Source organism: Eptatretus burgeri, chromosome 11 (genome assembly GCF_056783735.1).
Source record: "Eptatretus burgeri isolate ZD-2024b chromosome 11, Ebu_testis_v1, whole genome shotgun sequence".
Lineage (NCBI taxonomy): Eukaryota > Metazoa > Chordata > Myxini > Myxiniformes > Myxinidae > Eptatretus > Eptatretus burgeri.
This window is the reverse complement of record NC_140971.1, coordinates 42,083,360-42,105,513: the sequence shown is the minus strand read 5'-3', so window position 1 is coordinate 42,105,513 and position 22,154 is coordinate 42,083,360. Positions and strand designations below refer to the sequence as shown.

General features: G+C 51.4%; 1 protein-coding gene and 1 long non-coding RNA gene across 6 annotated transcripts in view; both read left to right on the top strand.

Moving 5' to 3' along the window:
* Positions 1 to 2,437: 2,437 nt before the first annotated feature.
* On the top strand, positions 2,438 to 3,248 carry LOC147016936 (uncharacterized). Its single transcript, XR_015049704.1, has 2 exons — positions 2,438 to 2,514; positions 2,598 to 3,248. It is a non-coding gene; the product is annotated as an uncharacterized LOC147016936 (long non-coding RNA).
* An 8,304-nt stretch (positions 3,249 to 11,552) lies between these two features.
* MSH3 (mutS homolog 3) overlaps positions 11,553 to 22,154 on the top strand; it is a 163,047-nt gene continuing 152,445 nt past the window's right edge. Inside the window, exons 1-5 of one of the 5 annotated variants that reach the window (XM_085846182.1) lie at positions 11,553 to 11,948; positions 18,778 to 18,928; positions 20,090 to 20,442; positions 20,572 to 20,688; positions 20,920 to 21,039. In XM_085846182.1, coding sequence (XP_085702308.1) covers positions 11,700 to 11,948; positions 18,778 to 18,928; positions 20,090 to 20,442; positions 20,572 to 20,688; positions 20,920 to 21,039 — 990 coding nt within the window. In that variant the 5' untranslated portion in view covers positions 11,553 to 11,699. The remainder of the gene's footprint in view (positions 11,949 to 18,777; positions 18,929 to 20,089; positions 20,443 to 20,571; positions 20,689 to 20,919; positions 21,040 to 22,154) is intronic. The other 4 variants (XR_015049253.1, XM_085846180.1, XM_085846178.1 and 1 more) reach the window with 4 other exon arrangements.

The window sequence follows — 22,154 nt, the reverse complement described above, 5'->3', positions numbered from 1 at the left end:
AGATTGTACGGAGGCAATCCTGGTAATTCCAATGAGTTTAGAAATTCTGTGGGATAATGTATGGCTTGCTCAGTATCCAGTGTGGTGTCAATAGACTTGTGACTATGTTGTTCACCTGGAACTACTTGTAATAACTGATGGTTTATTTCATGGACTGTTTCATTATGTGGAGCCAGGATTGTTCTTTCACAGAGCCACTGTATGTTTTTGTAATTAGTCGCTAAATTGGGATACACATGAGCCTATAATTCTTCCATAGATGAAACTATTGTACCACAGTCATCGGGAATAGATATTACATCATTTGTGTTCGGGATTTCACCATTTCCAAGTTTGAGAAGTAATTGTGTGAAATTGCCAGCATCTAAATCACCATATAATTTGACCCTCATATTTGTTGTTAGATGGATAGTTTGTACGAATGTCCAGAGGTATGAAGATTTTATACTGGCTTTCATTTCATCAGCTGGAGTGCCACGGGGTACTACAGGTAAAGTTTGTCTGAAATCGCCAGAAATAACCAGCGTAACTCCACCTATAGGCAGGTCTACTCCTCTTAAATCTCGCATAGTTCTATCTAATGCTTCGAATGCATCCTTAGGCGACATCGTACCTTCATTACAAACTATGAGGTCGTAATTCTTCAGCACTTTTTCTGCTTCAGTTTGTTTGCCAATGCCACAAACCGTATATTCCATTGTAGCTAAGTCGAGAGGCAATTTGAAAGCAGAATGCGCTGTGCGGCCACCTGAAAGTAGTGTTGAAGTAGTGTTGATACCGGATGAAGCAACGGCTAATGCGATTTTTTCTGGCTCCTCATCTTAGCAAGCAAAAGGTTGAGGACAAATGTTTTGCCAGTACCACCCCGGGCATCCAAGAAAAATATCACACCACTTCCCTCTTGAACCGCTTCAGAAATCAGTTGATATGCATTACTCTGATCCTGTACCAGAAGCGGCTCATTGTCAGAAACAAACTTTGTGAGAGTATCTATGTTGTAGTTTGTTTCACGGAACCATTCTCTACTGATGGTTGCACTTTCAGACCTATTAGAAGAGGGAAGTCCCCACTTAGTTAAATCTTTCCTGCTCGTGTATAATACCAAATCTTCAATGTATATCAGAGCCTCATTGAACATATCTGGTGTGTACTGGATATGGTATAATATACATATGGTAATTTTTGCATCGGCCTATACCCTATAAATAAAGGTTGGTCGACTTACGACCAAATCGACTTACGATTGGTCGGTCGGAACCGATCGTGGTCGTAAGTCGACGACTACCTGTATGTACAATAAAATATGACGTGTTAATCATGCATTAAAATAGGTGTTTGTTGATGTGAATGGGGCCTATGATAAGTGTGTCGAATGCATAAGTCATAATTTGGAAACCGGGAAGTCGCAAGTCATTGTCTTCAATTGACTGTAGTATTAATTTCTCATTCTCTAGCAAATTCCCTTGGCCCCATGTCAATCGGCTGAACTTGAAAAATTAACGTTACGCAATCAGGTGATGACGTCATAATTCGGAAACCGGAAGTCGGAAGTACAATTCTTTCACATCGGGACACTCCTGGGTACATGTTCTGTCAGCATGTGAAGTTTGGTGAGGATCAGTCTAGTACTTTTCACGTGCATAGGTCACAGACAAACACACTTTCAACTATGTATGTATATTTTGATACATATATATATGTATCAAATTTTTTTATTTTTTTTTGTATACGAAAATTTGACGACTCGGGACGAGTCTGTAAAAAGGGAAGGGGGTAGTGTTGTGGTTACCAGATTCGCAAACCACCATTCAGGTCCCTTAGGTGAGGTATCTCGGTAAGTGCATGTGTAGTTAGGCCCAAACCCGTTGTCTAGTGGGAATACATGTCATTTATACGTGCTGCGACTCTTCAGGATAGCCGTTTTTCTTTTACTATCTTTATTTTGGACCAATCGCCATCACCACAACCACAACATCAACCACCAACCACAACGCCGCTTCACCACAACCGCCACGACCTTTACCGTCACAACTCGCCACCATCGCATCACCGTCATCTCGCGCCACTCATGGGCACCGATGCTGGACTCGTGTGGGGCGCACGTTGAACAGCGTGTACAAAACCACGGATTTTCTGCTTCAAAAACGGATCAAAAACGACACACGCCCACTTTTTGCCGTCCAATCGGTGAGCGAGGGGCGATTTGGCCCCGCCTCCAGAACGATCGATATATGCAAATTTGTGGATCAAAAAGCCTTCACGCCCACTTTTTCTCGGGCCAATGGGGAGCGGGGTGAAAGGTCAAAGGGAGGGGGTCAAAGCGAGGGGGTCAAAGGCGAAGTTACGGGGGGATAAAAGGACCGTGTTCGTCAATCAGAGGACAGTCAGGAGAAGACAAGAACCAAGAGAGACAACGAGAGTCAGCAGAGCAGTCGGAGAGTCAGCAGAAGAGGAGAGTCCAAAGAAGAGTTCAGAAAGAGTCGCAAGAGGGAACGAGAGAGTCAGCAGAACGGGGTCGGAGAGTCAAGAAAAGGAGAGTCCAAAGTCAGAGTCAGAAAGAGTCGGAGGGTGGAGAGTCGGAGAGTCCAGAGGCGGAGGTCGGAGAGTCAAGAAGAGGAGAGTCGGAAGCAGAGGGTCAAGACTTCGCGGGCGGTGGAGCTGCTCGTCGTGTGCGTTGGAGTCGGAACGGAGGGGACGGAGCTGTGGAAAGGCGGCGACACCAGACGAGGGGGTGCTCGCGTCGTGCAGGAAGCTGCACCCGAGGGAGGCCGACAGCGCGACCTGGCCGAGGTGGAGACGCTCGTCGCACATAATAAAGATCCTCTATACCCCGAGCATCAGCAACCCCCTCCTGTTTCCCCCCGCGCTGAGATAGTGCGACCAAGGGGGCCCGTTCCCACCCCCTGCCAGGCACTGTCCACGAGGCCCGCGGGTTGCGGGGCCATCGCCGCTCCGCGTCTCATCACCAGACGGGTAGGCCCGACCCGGTCTCGGCCCCAGGCCTACCTCATTCTTGGGGGATTTCTTTTCCTTGGTTTTGGGTATGTGTTGTCGGCGCCGTCTGTGAAGTAGAATTGTATAAGTGTTGCCGTGTGCTCGGTAGTCGGTATTAGCTCTGCACTGTGTTTTCACTTTTATGTTTGCTTTTTGTGTAAATGGAATTGTCTTTTCTTTTTTTTGTGTGCATTTGGTGGAATTGTATTTGTGTGCTTCCCGTGTGCCGAGAATAAATGTGCTTTATTGTTGAACTGTTCTCCCGCTTCGCTTCGTCTTTTTCCTCCATTGAACCCCCATCTTGCTTCACGTAAAGGGTTGGTAGTGGGCTGAGTACGCCCGATAATTAATCGAACCGTCGAGGTCGACGATAACACCGCTCGGTTATTCTGATAGTACGGAACGGGTCGCTTAAGTGGCCCGTGACCGAAATCGACCTGCGGCGAGGTGCGATCGCCCGGCCTAACCTCCGCGTGGGTACTTAGGTAGTCCGAATTTGGCGAGCAACCCTATCACACGGGGCGGCTGATTGGCTCGATCCCAGTGAGACCGAAAGGTCCACCCGTGACTGGTTCCCGGCGTTAGTCCGAGAGGGTCACGACTGGATTGTCCGTCCGGTGGGCGACGTGCCGCGATTCGAGTTACGTGGCCGTCGCACGCCGGCGGGCGCGAAGACCGCAACACTGGTGTCAGGAGTGGGATACAAATTCATCGCCCTCCTCGCGGCACTGGTATTGGAGAGCGGGACAACGGGCTCTCCTGTCTCCGGCTAAATTTACGGGAATCGGTCCAGGGGTGAGAGAAGCGACCCCCGATTCCCTCCAAATTACGAGCGAGCAAATTAACCCTTCACGAGAAGCAAGATGGCGTCTCAAGGCGAGCGGGAGCCGGGGGTATTAGAAATGGATGTAGAATGTGTAGGATCCATGGTTCAGGATGGAATCCCCGAGCAGGAAATGTTGATTGTGCAGGAACACGGACTCGCCCAACTGAACCCAGGGCCCGAAATGGGTGCGGCAGCAGCCGCAGTGTATGACACCTCCCCCCCCCCTCTCCACCAAAACCCTTCCCCAACCCTTGCCGAAACGGCTCAGCTGAGTGCATCCAACATGGCCCAGCTATGCGCCATGCTGGTGGCAATGAACGAAAAGATGAATGCGAAAATGATCGAAAAGATGGATACAAATACAAATGAAATGAAAAACGAAATGAATAAGCAAATAAACGGAATGGAAGCAAACATGAAGGAAGAAATGAAAAAGTTCCGGGGTGAGACGCAGAACATGGGCCGATGCCTGCAGGCGGGCATGAAGGCCGTGACAAAGGAAATAATAGTTGAGACAAGGGAGGTAAAGGGTGAATAGTTGGCAGAGACTCGGGAGATGGGAACGATAGAGGGAAGACTACACGATGAAGACGGGGTAAGTGACGCGCACGCACACACGGAGGTAGTGGAGGATAATGGGGGTGAGCTCGCGGAGCGTGCAGGGACCCGGTGCGAGCACCTGGATGGCCTTCTCCAGGAACGAGGGGAGGGAGTATGCCCCCTTGAGGCGAGTCACGACCAGGTGAGTTCGGTCGTGTTTTGCGAGGTTGAGGGGACGAGTGCTGTGGACGGGTGCACGGAGAGCTTGGGGGGTATAGAGGCCCCGGAGACCCTTGTGGGGACACGAATCCCCAGTATGGTTGTCCCTGTGTGTGTGGTGCAAGGTGTGAGTGCGTCCCCGTGTGTGGAAGCGACCCCGTGTGTGAGTGGTGTGGTGGCGATGGTGCCAGAGTACGTGCTTCCCAGCACGCCGTGTGTGGATGAGGCACCGTGTGTGAGAGAGGCCGTGTGTGTGGATGAAACGGCCAGTATGAATGAGGCACCACGTGTGAGTGGTGTGGTGGCGATGTTGCCGGAGTACGTGCTTCCCAGCACACCGTGTGTGGATGAGGCACGGAGTGCGAGTGAGGCACCGCGGGTTAGTGCCCCCGCGTGTATGAGTGAGGCACGGTGTGTGGATGAGGTACCGCGGGTGAGTGCCCCCGCGTGTGTGAGTGAGGCCGTGTTTGTAGGTGAGGCACCGCGGTGTGTGTGCCCCCGTGTGTGAGTGAGGCACGGTGTGTGGATGAGGGACCGCGGTTGAGTGCCCCCGCGTGTATGAGTGAGGCACGGTGTGTGGATGAGGCACCGCGGTTGAGTTCCCCCGCGTGTGTGGATGAGGCACGGAGTGCGAGTGAGGCACCGCGGGTGAGTGCCCCCGCACGCGTGAGTGAACGGCCGTGTGCAAGGTCGCTATGTGCCAGGGAGACCGGGTGTGTGAGAGAGCGGTATGTAAAGGAGATGTCGGTCGGCATGCGGGAGCACGCAGCCGCGTCTCCCGTGTGAATGTGAGGGTGTGGACTGTGTGCGTCGTAACACGCAGGTGTGCGTGGGTGGAATGGAGACGACGACGGCGACAGAGGAGAGAAAGCCGAGTAGCGGCTGTAGCTGTTTCGTGGACCGTGCCGGGTTCACCCAGCAGTGAGCACGCGGTTCGTGCTGTGCAACGCACGAGACCACCACGTGCTCGCTTGCGAGTGAAGTCCCGGTCCGGAAACGCACGCGATGGATTTGCCGATCCCGCGGACGGACAAAAGTTGAGCAGGTAAACGGATTTGGACCGGACGGGTTCTCCACGCGATCGTGTGTGTTAAGCTCCAACGGGCAAAGCACATGTGTTCGCGTGGGAACCCCTCGAGACGTGGGGCTTGTGTTTTTTTTTATGCGCACGGTGACGTCATGGCTGCACGTGGGGTTGGAATCCGGCAGGAGGGGTATCTCTGCCGGATGGTCCCGTCCAAGGAGGGACGAGGAACACGTGCAGCTGCATGACGTCACGGGCAGGTGCAAAGTGCGCGAGCTCTGAGTTGCCGCGCAGGTGCTGCGCATGAAAAAAAAAAAAAGCAAGCCTCACTTTCGGGTGTACAGGATTCCTGGAGCAGGGTGAAAGACCCCCTTACCCTGGGCACAGGATGGAAACTAGTTAGGGGGAAGGGTTAGCTTAGTTAGACCGACTTCATGGGGCAGGGGTAAGTCCTCATGGAGTCCGTGGAATGGATTAGGTAGAGGGATTTAGTGAGCTTTAGGTTGGGGAATTGATTAATGGGATTATTTGGAGACAGTGACAGACTTGTGGATGTGTAGAGGGGACGTAGTTTAGCTACGTAGTGTTAAAAGGAACGTGCTACTAGTTTAAGGGACGACGTGGGAGCACGAGTTAGTTAGGGGATGTAGTTAGAAGGATGGCAGAGTTCAGCGGTGAGTGTGTTGAAGAGTTGGTGAGTTGTGAGGTGAGTACTTGTTGAGTGAGTGAGGCCAGCGGGTCTGTGTGTATGGAGTGAATGGGGAATGCATGGTGCGATGAGTGATTGGGGGGAGGAGTGACTCCCGCCCAAGGGACCCCGGGGACAGAGTAAAGTGAGTTAGTTGGGTTAGTCAAATTGAAAATGGAGGTCGTTTTGCTGTTGGTGGGAAAGTAGGCTCGAGACCCATTTGGAGGGGTGCAGGAGCCCTGTTGACGGGCTTGGGAGCGTGGCTGCGAAAGGTGAGTATCGCTGAGTGGGTACCCCGGGCACCAGGCTAGTCGGCCGCGGTAGGCCATGGGCCCATGGGGGGCCGGGATAGAGTAGTGCGCACGGGTGCGCCTGGCAGTGCGGGGGCCCGGGCGCCGTGGCCGCGTGGGCAGTGTTGTGGGCACGGGTGACCCTCGGGAAAGGGGCCCGGGAGGCCGGCCTGCCACGTGTGCGTTTCAGGGGAGGTGCCATGGGGGGCACTCCCCGGTGTTAGGAGCTGGTAGGCTCGGAGGCAGTGTAGTGCCCGGGGTGCCATAGCGGGAGATTCGGCAGAGGGTCGTGCCTGCCAAAGGGAGCCACGTGTCCCAGCCAGGAGACCGTGTGAGGCACGGAGAGAAAATTGGGGGCGAGGCCCAAAATTGTGAGGACACCAACACAGGCGACGGGAATCTGGGTTGTTAGAACCAATAGTTTAAGCGAGAGGCGCTTGTTGAAAGCCCGGGGTAGTTTAACAGTTAAATGGTTAGGGTAGATTAGGAGATGTACCCCTCCGCACCATCCATCCTCGCTGTCGATTTGTGGGCCGCTGGACCCACTTTGGGTTAGATCGCCGAACTCTGGGGAGGCCATTCTGAGCTTCGTTGGGCCTCGACACAGGACGTTAGCTCTCCCTTGTTCCCCTCCGGGGAAGGGAACGTAGGGGTTGGGAGTAGGCTAGGTGACAGGATAGGTTAGCCGAACAAAGGCGATAAAGGGGTTAGGGGACGATTTATAGTGGGGAAGTAAAAATAAAAACAACAAAAAAATAAGTTGGGGCTAAATTGGGGTTTGACAAATTAAGGGGAGGTATGTACAGTGACAGGCAAAGGCGATAGGTTGGGAGGGAGACAGGTAGGTAGGTCCGAGCCCGCCTTCCAAGTGGCCAGCACCACCGCACTCCCTCCACCAACCTCCACTGAACGGCAAAGGCTAGCCAACTCCATCGGCTGGCCGTGTTTTTCTTCGAGGCGGAGGCCGGCCAACTTCATCGGCAGCTGTTGTTTTGCTGCAAGGCCTGTGCCGGCCAGTTCATCTGCCGGCTGTGTTTGCCTGCAGCGGCCTTCTTCTGCGGGCTGTGTTTGCCTGCCACCTTTGCCATGCCATGCCCACTGCCCACGTTCACCAGCCCCGTTAAATTTTTGCTTTGCCCCCCCTGTTCATTTCCATGTGCGCCAGGATCAAGGCAACAGTTTGCAAGCTGCGAGAACTGCCCTGTTGGCAGCTACAACACGGGCCTGCAGTGGCAGCCCGTGCACCGTGTTTGTGTCCATGCATCCATTCGTTGTGCTCATTGCGTGTGCCACTTGAGCTGGCACGGAGACTGCGTTTGTGCAGCCCATGCACCGTTGTGGTTCATGCATTCAGTTCAAACCGTTCATGCATCCATTCGTTGTGCTCATTGCGTGTGCCACTTGAGCTGGCACGGAGACTGCGTTGTGCAGCCCATGCACCGTTGTGGTTCACTGCGTTCAGTTCAAAAGGGAAGGCCTTGGACTGCGTGTGAGCAGCCAGCCACGTTCCCTGTCACCTGCATTGTTTGAGCCAGAGACTGCATGCGGGCAGCCTGGCTCCCTGCTAACTGCTTTCTTTTGCAGAGTTCAATGATCCTGGGCCATGGTTTAGTGTAAAATTTGTAAGTTAAGGTTAAGATGTACTGTAAATATGAGTGCGCCCCCGGCATGTATGTCTTAGCGCCGGCAATTTTATTTAAGTCGTCCGTGTGAGTGAGTTTGTTTAGGTAGTTACGCAGCCCTCAGGTTATTTATTTTGGGGACACGAATACCATGAATGTCGCACTCAGGGATCCGTAGGTAAAATGTACTAGGGAAAACTACACATGATGGCACACGAAAATTTGTGACTCGGGACGAGTCTGTAAAAGGAAGGGGTAGTGTTGTGGTTACCAGATTAGCAAACCACCATTCAGGTCCCTTAGGTGAGGTATCTCGGTAAGTGCATGTGTAGTTAGGCCCAAACCCGTTGTCTAGTGGGAATACATGTCATTTATACGTGCTGCGACTCTTCAGGATAGCCGTTTTTCTTTTACTATCTTTATTTTGGACCAATCGCCATCACCACAACCACAACATCAACCACCAACCACAACGCCGCTTCACCACAACCGCCCGACCTTTACCGTCACAACTCGCCACCATCGCATCACCGTCATCTCGCGCCACTCATGGGCACCGATGCTGGACTCGTGTGGGGCGCACGTTGAACAGCGTGTACAAAACCACGGATTTTCTGCTTCAAAAACGGATCAAAAACGACACACGCCCACTTTTTGCCGTCCAATCGGTGAGCGAGGGGCGATTTGGCCCCGCCTCCAGAACGATCGATATATGCAAATTTGTGGATCAAAAAGCCTTCACGCCCACTTTTTCTCGGGCCAATGGGGAGCGGGGTGAAAGGTCAAAGGGAGGGGGTCAAAGCGAGGGGGTCAAAGGCGAAGTTACGGGGGGATAAAAGGACGGTGTTCGTCAGTCAGAGGAGAGTCAGCAGAAAACAAGAACGAAGAGAGAGAACGAGAGTCAGCAGAACGAGGGTCGGAGAGTCAGCAGAAGAGGAGAGTCCAAAGAAGAGTTCAGAAAGAGTCGCAAGAGGGAACGAGAGAGTCAGCAGAACGGGGTCGGAGAGTCAAGAAAAGGAGAGTCCAAAGTCAGAGTCAGAAAGAGTCGGAGGGTGGAGAGTCGGAGAGTCCAGAGGCGGAGGTCGGAGAGTCAAGAAGAGGAGAGTCGGAAGCAGAGGGTCAAGACTTCGCGGGCGGTGGAGCTGCTCGTCGTGTGCGTTGGAGTCGGAGCCGGAGGGACGGGCTGTGGAAAGGCGGCGACACCAGACGAGGGGGTGCTCGCGTCGTGCAGGAAGCTGCACCCGAGGGAGGCCGACAGCGCGACCTGGCCGAGGTGGAGACGCTCGTCGCACATAATAAAGATCCTCTATACCCCGAGCATCAGCAACCCCCCTCCTGTTTCCCCCCGCGCTGAGATAGTGCGACCAAGGGGGCCCCGTTCCCACCCCCTGCCAGGCACTGTCCACGAGGCCCGCGGGTTGCGGGGCCATCGCCGCTCCGCGTCTCATCACCAGACGGGTAGGCCCGACCCGGTCTCGGCCTCAGGCCTACCTCATTCTTGGGGGATTTCTTTTCCTTGGTTTGGGTATGTGTTGTCGGCGCCGTCTGTGAAGTAGAATTGTATAAGTGTTGCCGTGTGCTCGGTAGTCGGTATTAGCTCTGCACTGTGTTTTCACTTTTATGTTTGCTTTTTGTGTAAATGGAATTGTGTTTTCTTTTTTGTGTGGATTTAGTGGAATTGTATTTGTGTGCTTCCCGTGTGCCGAGAATAAATGTGCTTTATTGTTGAACTGTTCTCCTTCGCTTCGTCTTTTTCCTCCATTGAACCCCCATCTTGCTTCACGTAAAGGGTTGGTAGTGGGCTGAGTACGCCCGATAATTAATCGGAACCGTCGAGGTCGACGATAACACCGCTCGGTTATTCTGATAGTACGGGCGGGTCGGCAAGTGGCCCGTGTCCGAAGTCGACCTGCGGCGAGGTGCGATCGCCCGGTCTACCCTCCGCGTGGGTACTTAGGTAGTTCGAATTTGGCGAGCAACCCTATCCCACGCGAGGGGCTGATTGGCTCGATCGCGGTGAGACCGAAAGGTCCACCCGTGACTGGTTCCCGGCGTTAGTCCGAGAGGGTCACGACTGGATTGTCCGTCCGGTGGGCGACGTGCCGCGATTCGAGTTACGTGGCCGTCGCACGCCGGCGAAGACCGCAACAATATATATATATATATATATATATATATATATATATATATATATATATATATATATACATATATATATATATATATATATATATTATATTTCTTCTTCTTCTTTCGGCTGCTCCCTTTCGGGGTCGCCATAGCGGATCATCCGTATGATCCGCATAGTGATTTGGTTTGGCACATGTTTTACGCCGGATTATACACATTCCTGACGCAACCCTGGTCGCCTCTTCCGACACAGGGATATGGTACACCTCTTTTAACCGGGGTATACACCGGCCCAGTATACTGGTACTCACTTCGCCGACCTCGGAAGGATGACAGGCTGAGTCAACCCACTGGTGTATTAATTCAGTGGCATAACGGGGCTTGAACTCAGGACCTTTTGGATCCCAAGCCGCTGCCCTACCCACTGCACCAACACCAGGCTAAAAAAATAAATAAATATATATTTTTTATATATATTTTTTTATATATATATATATTTTTATATATATATAAAAATATATAAATATATAAAATAAATATTTATGAGCCTGGTGTTGGCGCAGTGGTTAGGGCAGCGGCTTGGGATCCAAAATGTCCTGAGTTCAAGCCCGTTAGGCCACTGAATTAATACACCAGGGGGTTGACTCAGCCTGTCATCCTTCCGAGGTCGGCGAAATGAGTACCAGTATACTGGGCCGGTGTATACCCCGGTTAAAATAGGTGTACCATATCCCTGTGTCGTAAGAGGCGACCAGGGTTGCGTCAGGAAGGGCATCCGGCGTAAAACATGTGCCAAATCACTATGCGGATCATAATGGATGATCCGCTGTGGGGACCCCTAACGGGAGCAGCCGAAAGAAGAAGATATTTTAATATATATATTTTTTATTTTATATATATATATATATTTTTATATATATATATATTTCGGGGTTAGTCGATATCCCTGAAGTCGATAATTATATTATCCCTGAAGTCAATAAATTGATGCGGCGGCGGTTAGATTTAATTACTGTGGTGTCGATGGAATGCAGACAGGCATGATGGGCCAAATGGCTTCCTCCTCTTCCGTTTGAGTTCCTTGTAAGAATGTAACAAGGGAACTGGTGTTCACATCATTGTGGAATTCATTTATCCCTCGTACAATATATGCTCGTCATGGTGGAGTAGTTCGGGGTAGTGTTTTCCGGAACGTTTTTCGACATCGGTCGAATTTTGAAGCGTATAAAGTACAGTAGTTGTAAGTGTAAATGGCGGTATGATTTCTCAATTATAAGAAAACATAACGAGAGCTAAACAAATATTCTGCCCATTCTTGACCAACCACGTGAAGGCAGAGAGATTTCCACAAACGAGTAACGGGGATATGGATGAACATTTAATGCAAAGATTCCGTCGATCCAGATCCAGACCCAGGGCAGCACCGCCGCACCAGCCGGTTATCAGCAGGTTCTTCAAAGCTGTGGACAGGCCTGCAGAGGCAGAACCACAGACGAAACAACGGACGGGTTCAGGGATCTCGCAGGACGACTCGGACTCGATCCAGGTCACGGCTCGCCAGCGGAAAGATCCCCAGTCCGAGGCTCCACTTGGTGGTGTGATTCAGGAGAGATCGGTAATGTACAAAAACACACCACACCACACCACACCACACCACGCAGTGAACCGCAGATTTCACCTACGTTTGCGCACATGATGCTGCACAACACCACCACAGCACCACCACCACCACAGCACCACCACCACCACAACAAAACCACCACAACAAAACCACAACACCACCACAGCACCACAACAACACAACACCACACCATGCAGTGAACCGCAGATTTCACCTACGTTTGCGCACATGATGCTGCACAACACCACCACAACACCACCACAACAACACCACCACAACAACACCACCACAACAAAACCACCACAACAAAACCACCACAACACCACAACAACAACACCACAGCACCACAACAACACCACACCATGCAGTGAACCGCAGATTTCACCTACGTTTGCGCACATGATGCTGAACAACAACAACAACAACATTTATTTATATTGTTGTGTTGCCTTAAACTGTAAAATACCATTACCACATTGTAATGTCCGGAGGGCGGTGAGGCACAGAGAGTCGTGAGGGTTGTCGAACTCTGTTTATTGCCCGTCCGGATGTACACTACTTTAGACTACCGCAAGCCTCCAGCGGACGCGAACAGCTATATATCCTGCAGACACGTGACTACCATCACCACCACCCTCCATGCCCCCACAACGCTCTCCACATTGTGCTTTGCATGCATATGCCAATACACCACATTCCTCCCTCCTAAAAGTATGATTATGAAATGACAATTATAATGATAAGCATAATTGGCAAAGCATACTACGACATAAAAAAAAAAAACAGAGGAACAAAACGACATCAACCATGTAAAATCTTCCAAGTACCACATCACCTAGATGTAACCCTGGGGTGAAGGCCGGCTGTGAATCAAACCCAGATGAGACGGCACAAAAGAAAACGTGCTTCATCTGCACAACCTGTCACAATAATGCCGTCATTATAATCTGGCCCACAATTCAGCCCTCTATCCCCATCACAACATGTATCGTGTTGGCGTGAGTGAGTTGCATCCCAAATGCAGTGGACTGGTGCTCGAGTACTGAGTTGCACGACGAAGCCCATGATGTCTGCAGACCACTATAACCATGGCCGTGTTAAAGATATAAAGAAGAAAGTTTGGGAGCACAGGATAACAATGCAGCAGAAGCGCCCCCAGGCGGCCCATGCTTACACGCCATCCGGCGAGGTCGCGGTGATACGCTGAGACGAACCTCCCGCGCCCCCGGCCGACAAGCTTGATCGTCCCCCACGGACAGAAACAGGTAAACACGCTGAGTCCACCAGACATGAGGGCGCCGTCGCAGGCGGGAGCAGCGGGTGGGGCGGCCTTGGGAAGATAACACCCGGCCCCCGCAAGAGTAACGGGAGGGGTGACGCTGAACAACGAACCTGCTCCCCGCCATCGACTCGAACCAGGCAATTAGCAGGCTCTATTACCAGCCATTCTACACCAAAACCACGCATCAGCCCCGGGCGCAACACCGCCCCTGCCACCGGCTCCTTTGGCCGCAGCAACTTCAGCCGAGACCTCAACGCACGTCCATACAGACGAACAGCATTGACTGGATACATATCGGTGTCAAACACCAGCACAAACATCGTCTGCGCCGATGCAAACTTCCCTTCACGTACAGCGCGTTCCCCCAGTATAAATCTAACACATGAGAGGGCAGCGAACCGCGGACTGTCATCGAAGCTGGAGATCTGAAAGACCTCTGTATTCGCAACGATTGTCCGCAAGTTCTTCACATCATATTGATCATTATATAGATTGATCCCAATCAAACACATTATGCTCACACGCAGACCGTCGGCATTTGCTTTAATAATGCCATGCTGAATCACTCGTGCCGCGAGAATAAAATACACAACAATTAACAATTTATGAACCACACTGCGCGCACGCCTCCTGGTTGTCACGACGTTGAGGTGACTTGCATGCCGGTCCCCATCTGAACGTCGACGAGGACACAGTCGCTGGTCGCGTACCGCGAACTTCTTGAATGCGACCGGTTCGCTCCAATCCCCCGCTGAAATCGCCTGAACGACACGGGTGTGTACTGTATCATGAGCACAGCGCAAGCGCGAGAGTCCGTCGCAGCTGGCATAGCCCCCGTTGCTCCAGAACAGTATATCGTAGTTGCAGGAAGCAATGAACGGAAACCCATGTTGCATCGTCGCGGCTCCTGCCGCCGGAACCTCGCCCTCGGGTCTCGAGGGAGGCACGGGCCCAAACGGAGGTACGGGGCCCGAAGGAGACACAGGTGTAGCTGGAGGTACGAACTCCGAAACAGGAACCTCCTCCCACCGAAACTCTAATCGGCCCAGCATGGGACGTCCAAGGCCACTGGCTGGCGCCGTCCAGTCTAGCCTGAGGCTAGCCAGCTAGTCCCGGCCCAAAAGGGCGGGCCCCTCCCCTCGTACCACAAACAATGAGAGTAGGGCGCTTTGACCTTGGTACACCACCGAGATGTCTGTCACAGCAAGTGGTGCAATCGCTTCGCTGGTGTACGTGTACAGCGAAAAGGTCGTCTTGACCAGGTGAATACCGTGGAGGTCAGGAGCGGTCTGTTCGGTCCCGGTATCAACTTGAAACACAATCGGTGCCCCGTTCACCTCGACCTCCACTGTCATTGGTCTTGTTACCTCCAGACCAATTGAAAACAGGCTCAATATCGGTTGCATTTCCTGCTCCGGGCCGCCGGGATCGCTATGCCCAGGCTGCAGGCCGTGCTCCAGGTCGCTGGGGTCGTCCCGCACCTCGCTATCCAAGACCTTAACGGCGGCCCCCGCCATTCGACACACACGCTTCAGATGTCCCACCTTGTGACAATGCAAACACACGGTGTTCTTATACGGGCACACCCGCCGCCGGGGCTGTCCTCCACACCCCCAGCACCCCTTGTGTTCATCTCGCTGCCTGCGCAGCCGCGCTGCGGCATGCGGCCCCGGCCGCACCGAAAGGCGTGCGCGTGGCCTGGGGCACCTGGGTCATCACGTGGACCCCGGGGTCACCCATCACGCCCTGGCCGGCGATGGCGCGGACATCTCTGAGTGTCTGCTCGACAGCTGAAGCAGTCTCGACCGCCGAGTGGAATGTAACGTCGACACCTCACATTCGCAGAATCACCGACACCATCTTCGCATCTTGCAACCCAGAAATAAAGCGATCTCTGAGTCGAGCTGGACGCTCCTCTGCCGTGAACTTGCAAGCCACGGCCGAATGCTTCACCCGCGCCACGAAATCTGCGACGCGCTCCTCCGCACCCTTCGCGAGGTGATCAAACTGGTATCGAGCCAGCTGCAATGACTTCTCCGGCGCCATGTGGGCTTTCATCTTCTCTACCACGTCCTGAAACGACAGCCCATCGTCACTGGGCTTGTCCGGCACCACCAAATCGCTTCGTAGTCAATAATGTTCCGTTGATAGCGAGGCGAGCAAGATCGATTTGCGCTTGCTCTCGTCGTCTACATCATTCGCGTGGAAATAGCACCCCAACTGCTCTGAAAGCAATTCGAAGTCGTCTCCGACGAAGACGGGCACCCGTCCGTGCGCCGTGCCCCGACCTTCCACCATCCTCGAGCTGTCTTGCCGTTCACTCGACGCGAATTCGCAGGCGACGGCGAGATGTCTGGCTGCAGGACTCGACCCGCACCGAAGACTGTGCGTGCGGCCGCGGGCGCGCGAAACTTGCGATGCGCTTCCCTGGGCTCCTCGCCAGGTGATCGAACTCGAACCGCGCTAGCTGCGCTGATTTTCCTAGCGCTCCGTGCGCCCTACAATCCAATTGCACCGGCCAAAGACTCAAAGTCAACACCGAGGAAAACCAGGCACTCTGCACACGTCGATCCGAAACAGCCTCGTCGCCAAGTGTAATGTCCGGAGGGCAGTGAGGCACGGAGAGTCGTGAGGGTTGTCGAACTCTGTTTATTGCCCGTCCGGATGTACACTACTTTAGACTACTGCAAGCCTCCAGCGGATGCGAACAGCTATATATCCTGCAGACACGTGACTACCATCACCACTCCTCCACGCCCCCACAACGCTCTCCGCATTGTGCTTTGCACGCGTATGCCAATACGCCACACACATCACCACAGACTACACTTCATCATTGCACCGAAGAATCACAGCACACCAAGATGTATCCTAAAATTGTGGTGCATCGTCGCACCATGCAACTTACTTCTTGCAAAACTTACCCTGCTGTACAGATTACTGTGTGCTGTAAATTTTATCCCGCACTCATGAAGAAAATAGCGGGGTTCAGCAATCGGCCACGTCCGTACGTGTCTTTTTTTTATTTTTTATTCAGAGCGTCGTACATCGAAAACCCTTCACCGAAGGAAATTGAAACTTTACCACACGTTACGTGACCAGTTGATATTGTTGTGGGACGGGGGGTGGGGGGTCGTTGGTGAGGAACGACCGCAAGATGGAGCAGTAGGGCCGTCTCCCACCGAACACCCAGAATTGAAGGTCGTAACCTTCGGATAACTCCGAAGGTTATGGGTCCCTTACTCACTCAGTGGACCGTGGACGCCAATATTTTGACCGCGTGGCGTAGGGTTAATTGTCTAGATCTCCAATATACCTAAATAACCACGCAGTCTAGCTACCAGGGAAACCACACCCTCGGCTGGCTTTGTCCAAACCGAGTCGTTGTTACCGACTCGGATCCGGCGTAACCGAGCTGGAATTACCAAAGCCGCGCCGGTAAAAATAACAATTTATGGCACAAGCGGCCTTACTATTTCTCAAGCCAGCACCGTGCTGGATCAATGATAGAAACGACAGGCAACGAACTGGAACATTTAACAGTTATTTATTTACAATAATAAGACAGTGTAAACTTATTCCGAATATACAGGCATTGTACAATGAGCAATCAACACTTATACAATTTCTACTTATAGGACGGCACCACCACAGACACACACACACACACACACACACACACACACACACACACACACACACACACACACACACACACACACACACACACACACACACACACACACACACACACACACACACACACACACACACACACCAAAAGAAAATGGGCCCGGATTATCTTTATTTCGACCCTCGCAGCCAAGGGGATAGACAGGCTGGGGGTCAGAGTTTGGTCGGTACCTGGCCGCCTCGTGCGGTTTGGCCCGCGACTGTAGGTGTGAAACTCGGGGTCTTCGGCGAGCCCAGACACGGTATAGCGGGGTCCAGGCGGGGCCAGGGTCGCTCCTCACAGAGGGCCAGCAGAGATTCCCGGCTCGGACTCCGGGTTAATGCTCGACAAAATGAGAGATGGAAGTCGACGGCAGTGGAATAGTTAGAGGACCCGCTTGAGATGCGGCAACGACGACCACTAAGAGCAATGGCGACCCCTTTCTTCTCTGACAAATCCAACCCAACTCCAGCGAGCACTAAGGGGAGCCCAGCGATTCTTATCCCTCCCGGGCGGGGTGGGGTGATCGGTCCTCTGAAGTAATCTTTGCCCTGATTGGACAGGGTTTCGTGGGGTGATATCTGTTCCCCTCTGATTGGACAGGGGGAAAACCCTGCCTTTCTGGGGTGGAGTCAGAGCTCTGAGGTAATCTTTGCCCTGATTGGACAGGGTTTCGTGGGGTGATGTGCTGGCCATCTGTGATTGGACAGGGGGAACCCCCTCCTTTCCTGGGCGGAGTCGGTGTTCTGAGGTGAGGAAACCTCCGCCCACGTCCGTGGTCGAACGCACGTGGGCAATGGCGTCGATGGTGCGAAGAAGTGAAGGATTGATTTGTTGGCGTTGGGTATTGCAAAAATCTAACGAGAAAGAAACTTCGCCGCGCACACATGTAATTCCCTTTTGACATCGGGAGGACTCTAACTACACTCATACTTATTGAAATAACTAAGCTTAGGGACTGCTGTCTGTTTGTGTGCAAATGGCTTCCAGATTCGTAACAATATCGCACATATCGTGCGTACATCGAATATGTTGAAAGGATAACTTGCAGACATTCACCTCAGAATATGCAGATTCGTTGAACACACATCATCCAGGTGGGGTGTGGCCAACACTCCTGCGTCAAATTATGTTGATGTAAATTTCTGCCACAGTAGTTGTTTATTTTACGAGGGAGGTGTCACTGTCAATGGCAATGGCATGCCAGGGAATCACCCTGAGTGGCTTGGAGGGAGACGCATAATATAATTGTCCAGGTGTTTTGTCATCACAATCGTTGCATGAAACAAAGAGTTGAAGGAATAACTCCGGGTCCTCTATTAGTTTCGGCCCCGGGGTAGTTACCCCGCCGGCTCTCCTTTATCCCCCCTCATGGTGCCCCTGCTCGCACCAAGTCCTTACTCAAGACTGTGCCGGTAAGTATTCGATGAATACCATCGAGTTATTTTTACCGAATGTTATCTCCATGCTTTTTGAAAAAACATGGGGGATATTGTAATTGTAATTATTATGTAATGGTAATGGATATTGTAATTGTCTCCGGCCGTCTGCCCGTCCGTGTGGCACACTATCTCTGGAGCGGTTGAGCAGAAATTCCCCAAACTTGGGAGCTGTGATTACCACATGGCACAAAGGTGCGAGAGCAGTGTCATTTTGTGTCATTGCCAAGGGTCACACGGGTCAACCGGGGGGGGGGAGGGGGAAGGGGGTGGGACTTGGCTCAAAATTTTATATTGGGTCATTCCTGGTGCAACTTTTTGTCATCTTTCAACTTTGCTTGAGGTGGGAAGTGTGGGGACATGTGATGGGACACCATCCACTTTGCTCTCGTTTATCTTGTCATGCTATTAATTCTTCACTGTTTTAAGGTGAAATCACAAAGAACCCCAGGACATTTGAACCGTGTTCCGAATGATGCACCGAGCACCAAGAGGATCCGCCTTACACCGAATGGGGGGGACAACGTTGAGGAGGAGGAGGAGAAAGAAGATCATGCGAGCAGTGTCCATCTTGATAATGGTGTGTAGGACATCGCTCTTACAAAAGGAGAAAATTAACTAATTGGTCGATTTCTGTATCCTTACAAAATAGAATTCTTGGACCGGTGTTTGTGTGTTTGTCACACTACTTTTCCTACAGTTGTAGGTAAATTCCATCCAGACTTGCTACAGAGGATCAGCATCACCCCAATGAATGTATAAGGGTGTTTTTATCTTTGCCGGTGGTCTTGGTAGGGTGATGGAGAGGGGCTGTGAGGGGGGAGTCACAAATTATCTATGTAAATGTGTATCGTGTCGCGCCGCCTCCAGGTGGGAGAGGGTATTACAAGTCTCCACTATTTACAGTATTCCTGTCCACATTTTCCAGTGCTGTGAGGTGTTTTGAATTATTAGCAATCGGTATGTGTTTGCTGCATGCACGTAACCTGGGTTATTATTTTTTTGCATATGCAGAGCTGCCACTTGCCTATACACCACCCAAAACCACCCAAATAAAGGGATGCGTCAGAAGAGCGTGTTGCACGCTTGGAAGAAGACCGCCTGTTGGGCGAGTACTCTGCTGATGTTTCATAATCGTCTGCCCGCGATGCCCAACAACATTAAAAACAGGAGAATCATCAGTGTAATGCCTTCCAACGAACAAACTCCTCAGGGTGGATGGAAACTCCAGTGATGTTTAACATACTGATTGAGGGGAGAAGATGAAATGTTACTTGTATGTTTACGTGCATTAAGTCTGGTGTTGGCTTAACGGTTGAGGTGGCTGGCTGAAGATTCTGAGTTTGAGCCTCTGTCATGCCGTTAAGATAACACCAGGTGGGTTGACTCAGCCTGTCATAATTCCGAGATTGGCAAAATAAGTACCAGGTTACTGGGCCATTCAAGTCAAGTATCCTGCCTCGGAGTGGCCACCCATCCAGAATTGTTCCCCCTAACCAATGGAAAACTGCTTTGGCAGCCCTGTACACCTGAAAATGTGAAAGTAGTGGTTCCTCTTCTCTTCGCCTCCACTACGTCTTCTGCTTCTTCGTCTTCATCTTGCATGTATTTCCTTTGCTCAGTTTTTATGCAAGATAAAGGTCTTGTCTTTATATGCGTTATTTTCCATGTGGTCTTTCATCATGAAGATGAGGCAGGAGGTGCCACATCTGTGATTAAACAAATACAACGTTGTTTGCAGAGATGAAGAAAAGTCCCAACACAGCCATCCAGAGGCTGCAGGAATTTTCTTTGAACAGGACAGAAGGCAAGAGGGCTCATGGAGTGAGTGATGTAACCACGGTTTTGAACCAAGCCGACGTGACGTGCCAGAAGGATTTGGACAGTGCTGCATCTCTGACCCGATTCAGCTCTCCGGCGTCGCACAGTGTTCAGATGGAGACCCCATCGCCCGGCTGTTCCGTTAATCGCCGCACCAAGACTGCATACACGCCATTGGAGCAGCAGGTTCTGCAGATCAAAGAACAGCGCAAGAACACGGTGTTGCTTGTGGAGTGCGGGTACAAGTACCGCTTCTTTGGGGAGGATGCTGAGGTCAGTGCCTTCATGCACTTGATCACGTGGGACGTTTGCTGTGATTATTACAAGAATGTAATGGGTCTCTTTGCATTGTCATTGAGATTTGGTCATTCCTTAATCATTGCTGGTGCTCTGCTTATGTAGATTGCAGCCAGAGAGCTAAACATTACGTGTCACCTGGACCATAACTTCATGACAGCAAGCATACCTGCCTATCGTCTCTTTGTGCATGTGGGAAGGCTCGTGGCGCAGGGTTACAAGGTGAGGCATGTCCACATACCAACCCCCAACTCATCCTCCCCTCAACCACCCCTTTTACTTTGCAGGTTACGATATTTCCTTCCTTCTCCACTCTCCTGTTCCTTCATCCAGTTGTGCCCCTGCCTTACTGCCATTGCATTGCTGTCTATCCCCTTTGCTCTTCCATGAGCTTAGGTTTTGTATATGTTGGTCTTTTTTTCTACGGATGTTTGTAAAAAAATTTTTTCTTAGGTTGGTGTCGTGAAGCAAACAGAGACAGCAGCATTGAAGGCCATGGGAGAAAACCGGAATGCCCTGTTCAGTCGTAAACTGTCAGCAATATATACCAAGTCAACACTTATTGGAGAAGATATCCTTTATTGTGCTGCACACTCAATCACAACACACTCGTAACCGGTAATGTGCTAGTAATATATGAATGCTCGCTCTTATCCACATCTCGGAATGCGACTCCAATGGTTTGTGACGTGTAATCAATTTTGGTGCAGTTATTGTTTTCTTGGAGAAAAACCAAACCCAAAGATTACTAATCAAAGGTGAAGGTGAAGGAGCCACCAAAGGTGAAGGGGGTTATGTTTTCACCCCTTTCTGTTTGTTTGTCTGTCTGTTTGTCTGTCTGTGTGCAGGATATCTCAAAAAGTTGTGGACGGGTCCAGATGAAATTTTGTGGGCAGGTTGGGTGTGTGACAAGGACAAACCGATTATATTTTAGTGAAGATCCGGATCTGGATTAGACTACTTTTTTTAAAAAAAAAAAGTTTTTATTTTAAAAACTGATTTTACTGAAATTATTTTTAAATGACTTCACCATTGAGAGATAGGGCCAAAAAATGATATTGCTGCGGGGCGGGGTCTGGCGAAGAGAACGACCACGAGGTGGGGGAAATTACGTCGATTCCCACTAGACTCCCCGGAATTGTAGGCCGTCGCTCACAGATAATTCCGTGACGCGGCGGGTCACTTAACCGACCGTGGATTCCAATACCTCAACCGTGTGGCGTTGGGTCCTCCTGTCTAGAATCAAGTTACCTAATTAACCACGCGGTTTCAACTATCGGGGAACCACGCCCTCGGTACGCCTTGCCCGAACCGGATCACTCTACGGACTACGGTAGAGTACCAACTCCACCAACTACTTTTCCGGATCCGATGCAGCCGAGCGGTAGGCGCTTGTCACGCTGTGGTAAGCGAGGCGAGGCAAGCGAGATGAAGGTACCGTGGTTCAACTAAATGGGGAGAAATGATTAATAATCCTAACTAAAAGCCCATCGCAACGCACGCCCGTGTTTCCCACTACACACAAGGAAGGGATGTTTCTGCACGTATACTAATGGAATAACTGACTTGGGACACCTGTATGTTTTATGCATACGGTTCCGAGAACCGTAACAATATATAGCACGATATCTCAAAAAGTTGTGGACGGATTCAGACAAAACTTGGTGGACATGTTGGGTGTGTGACCA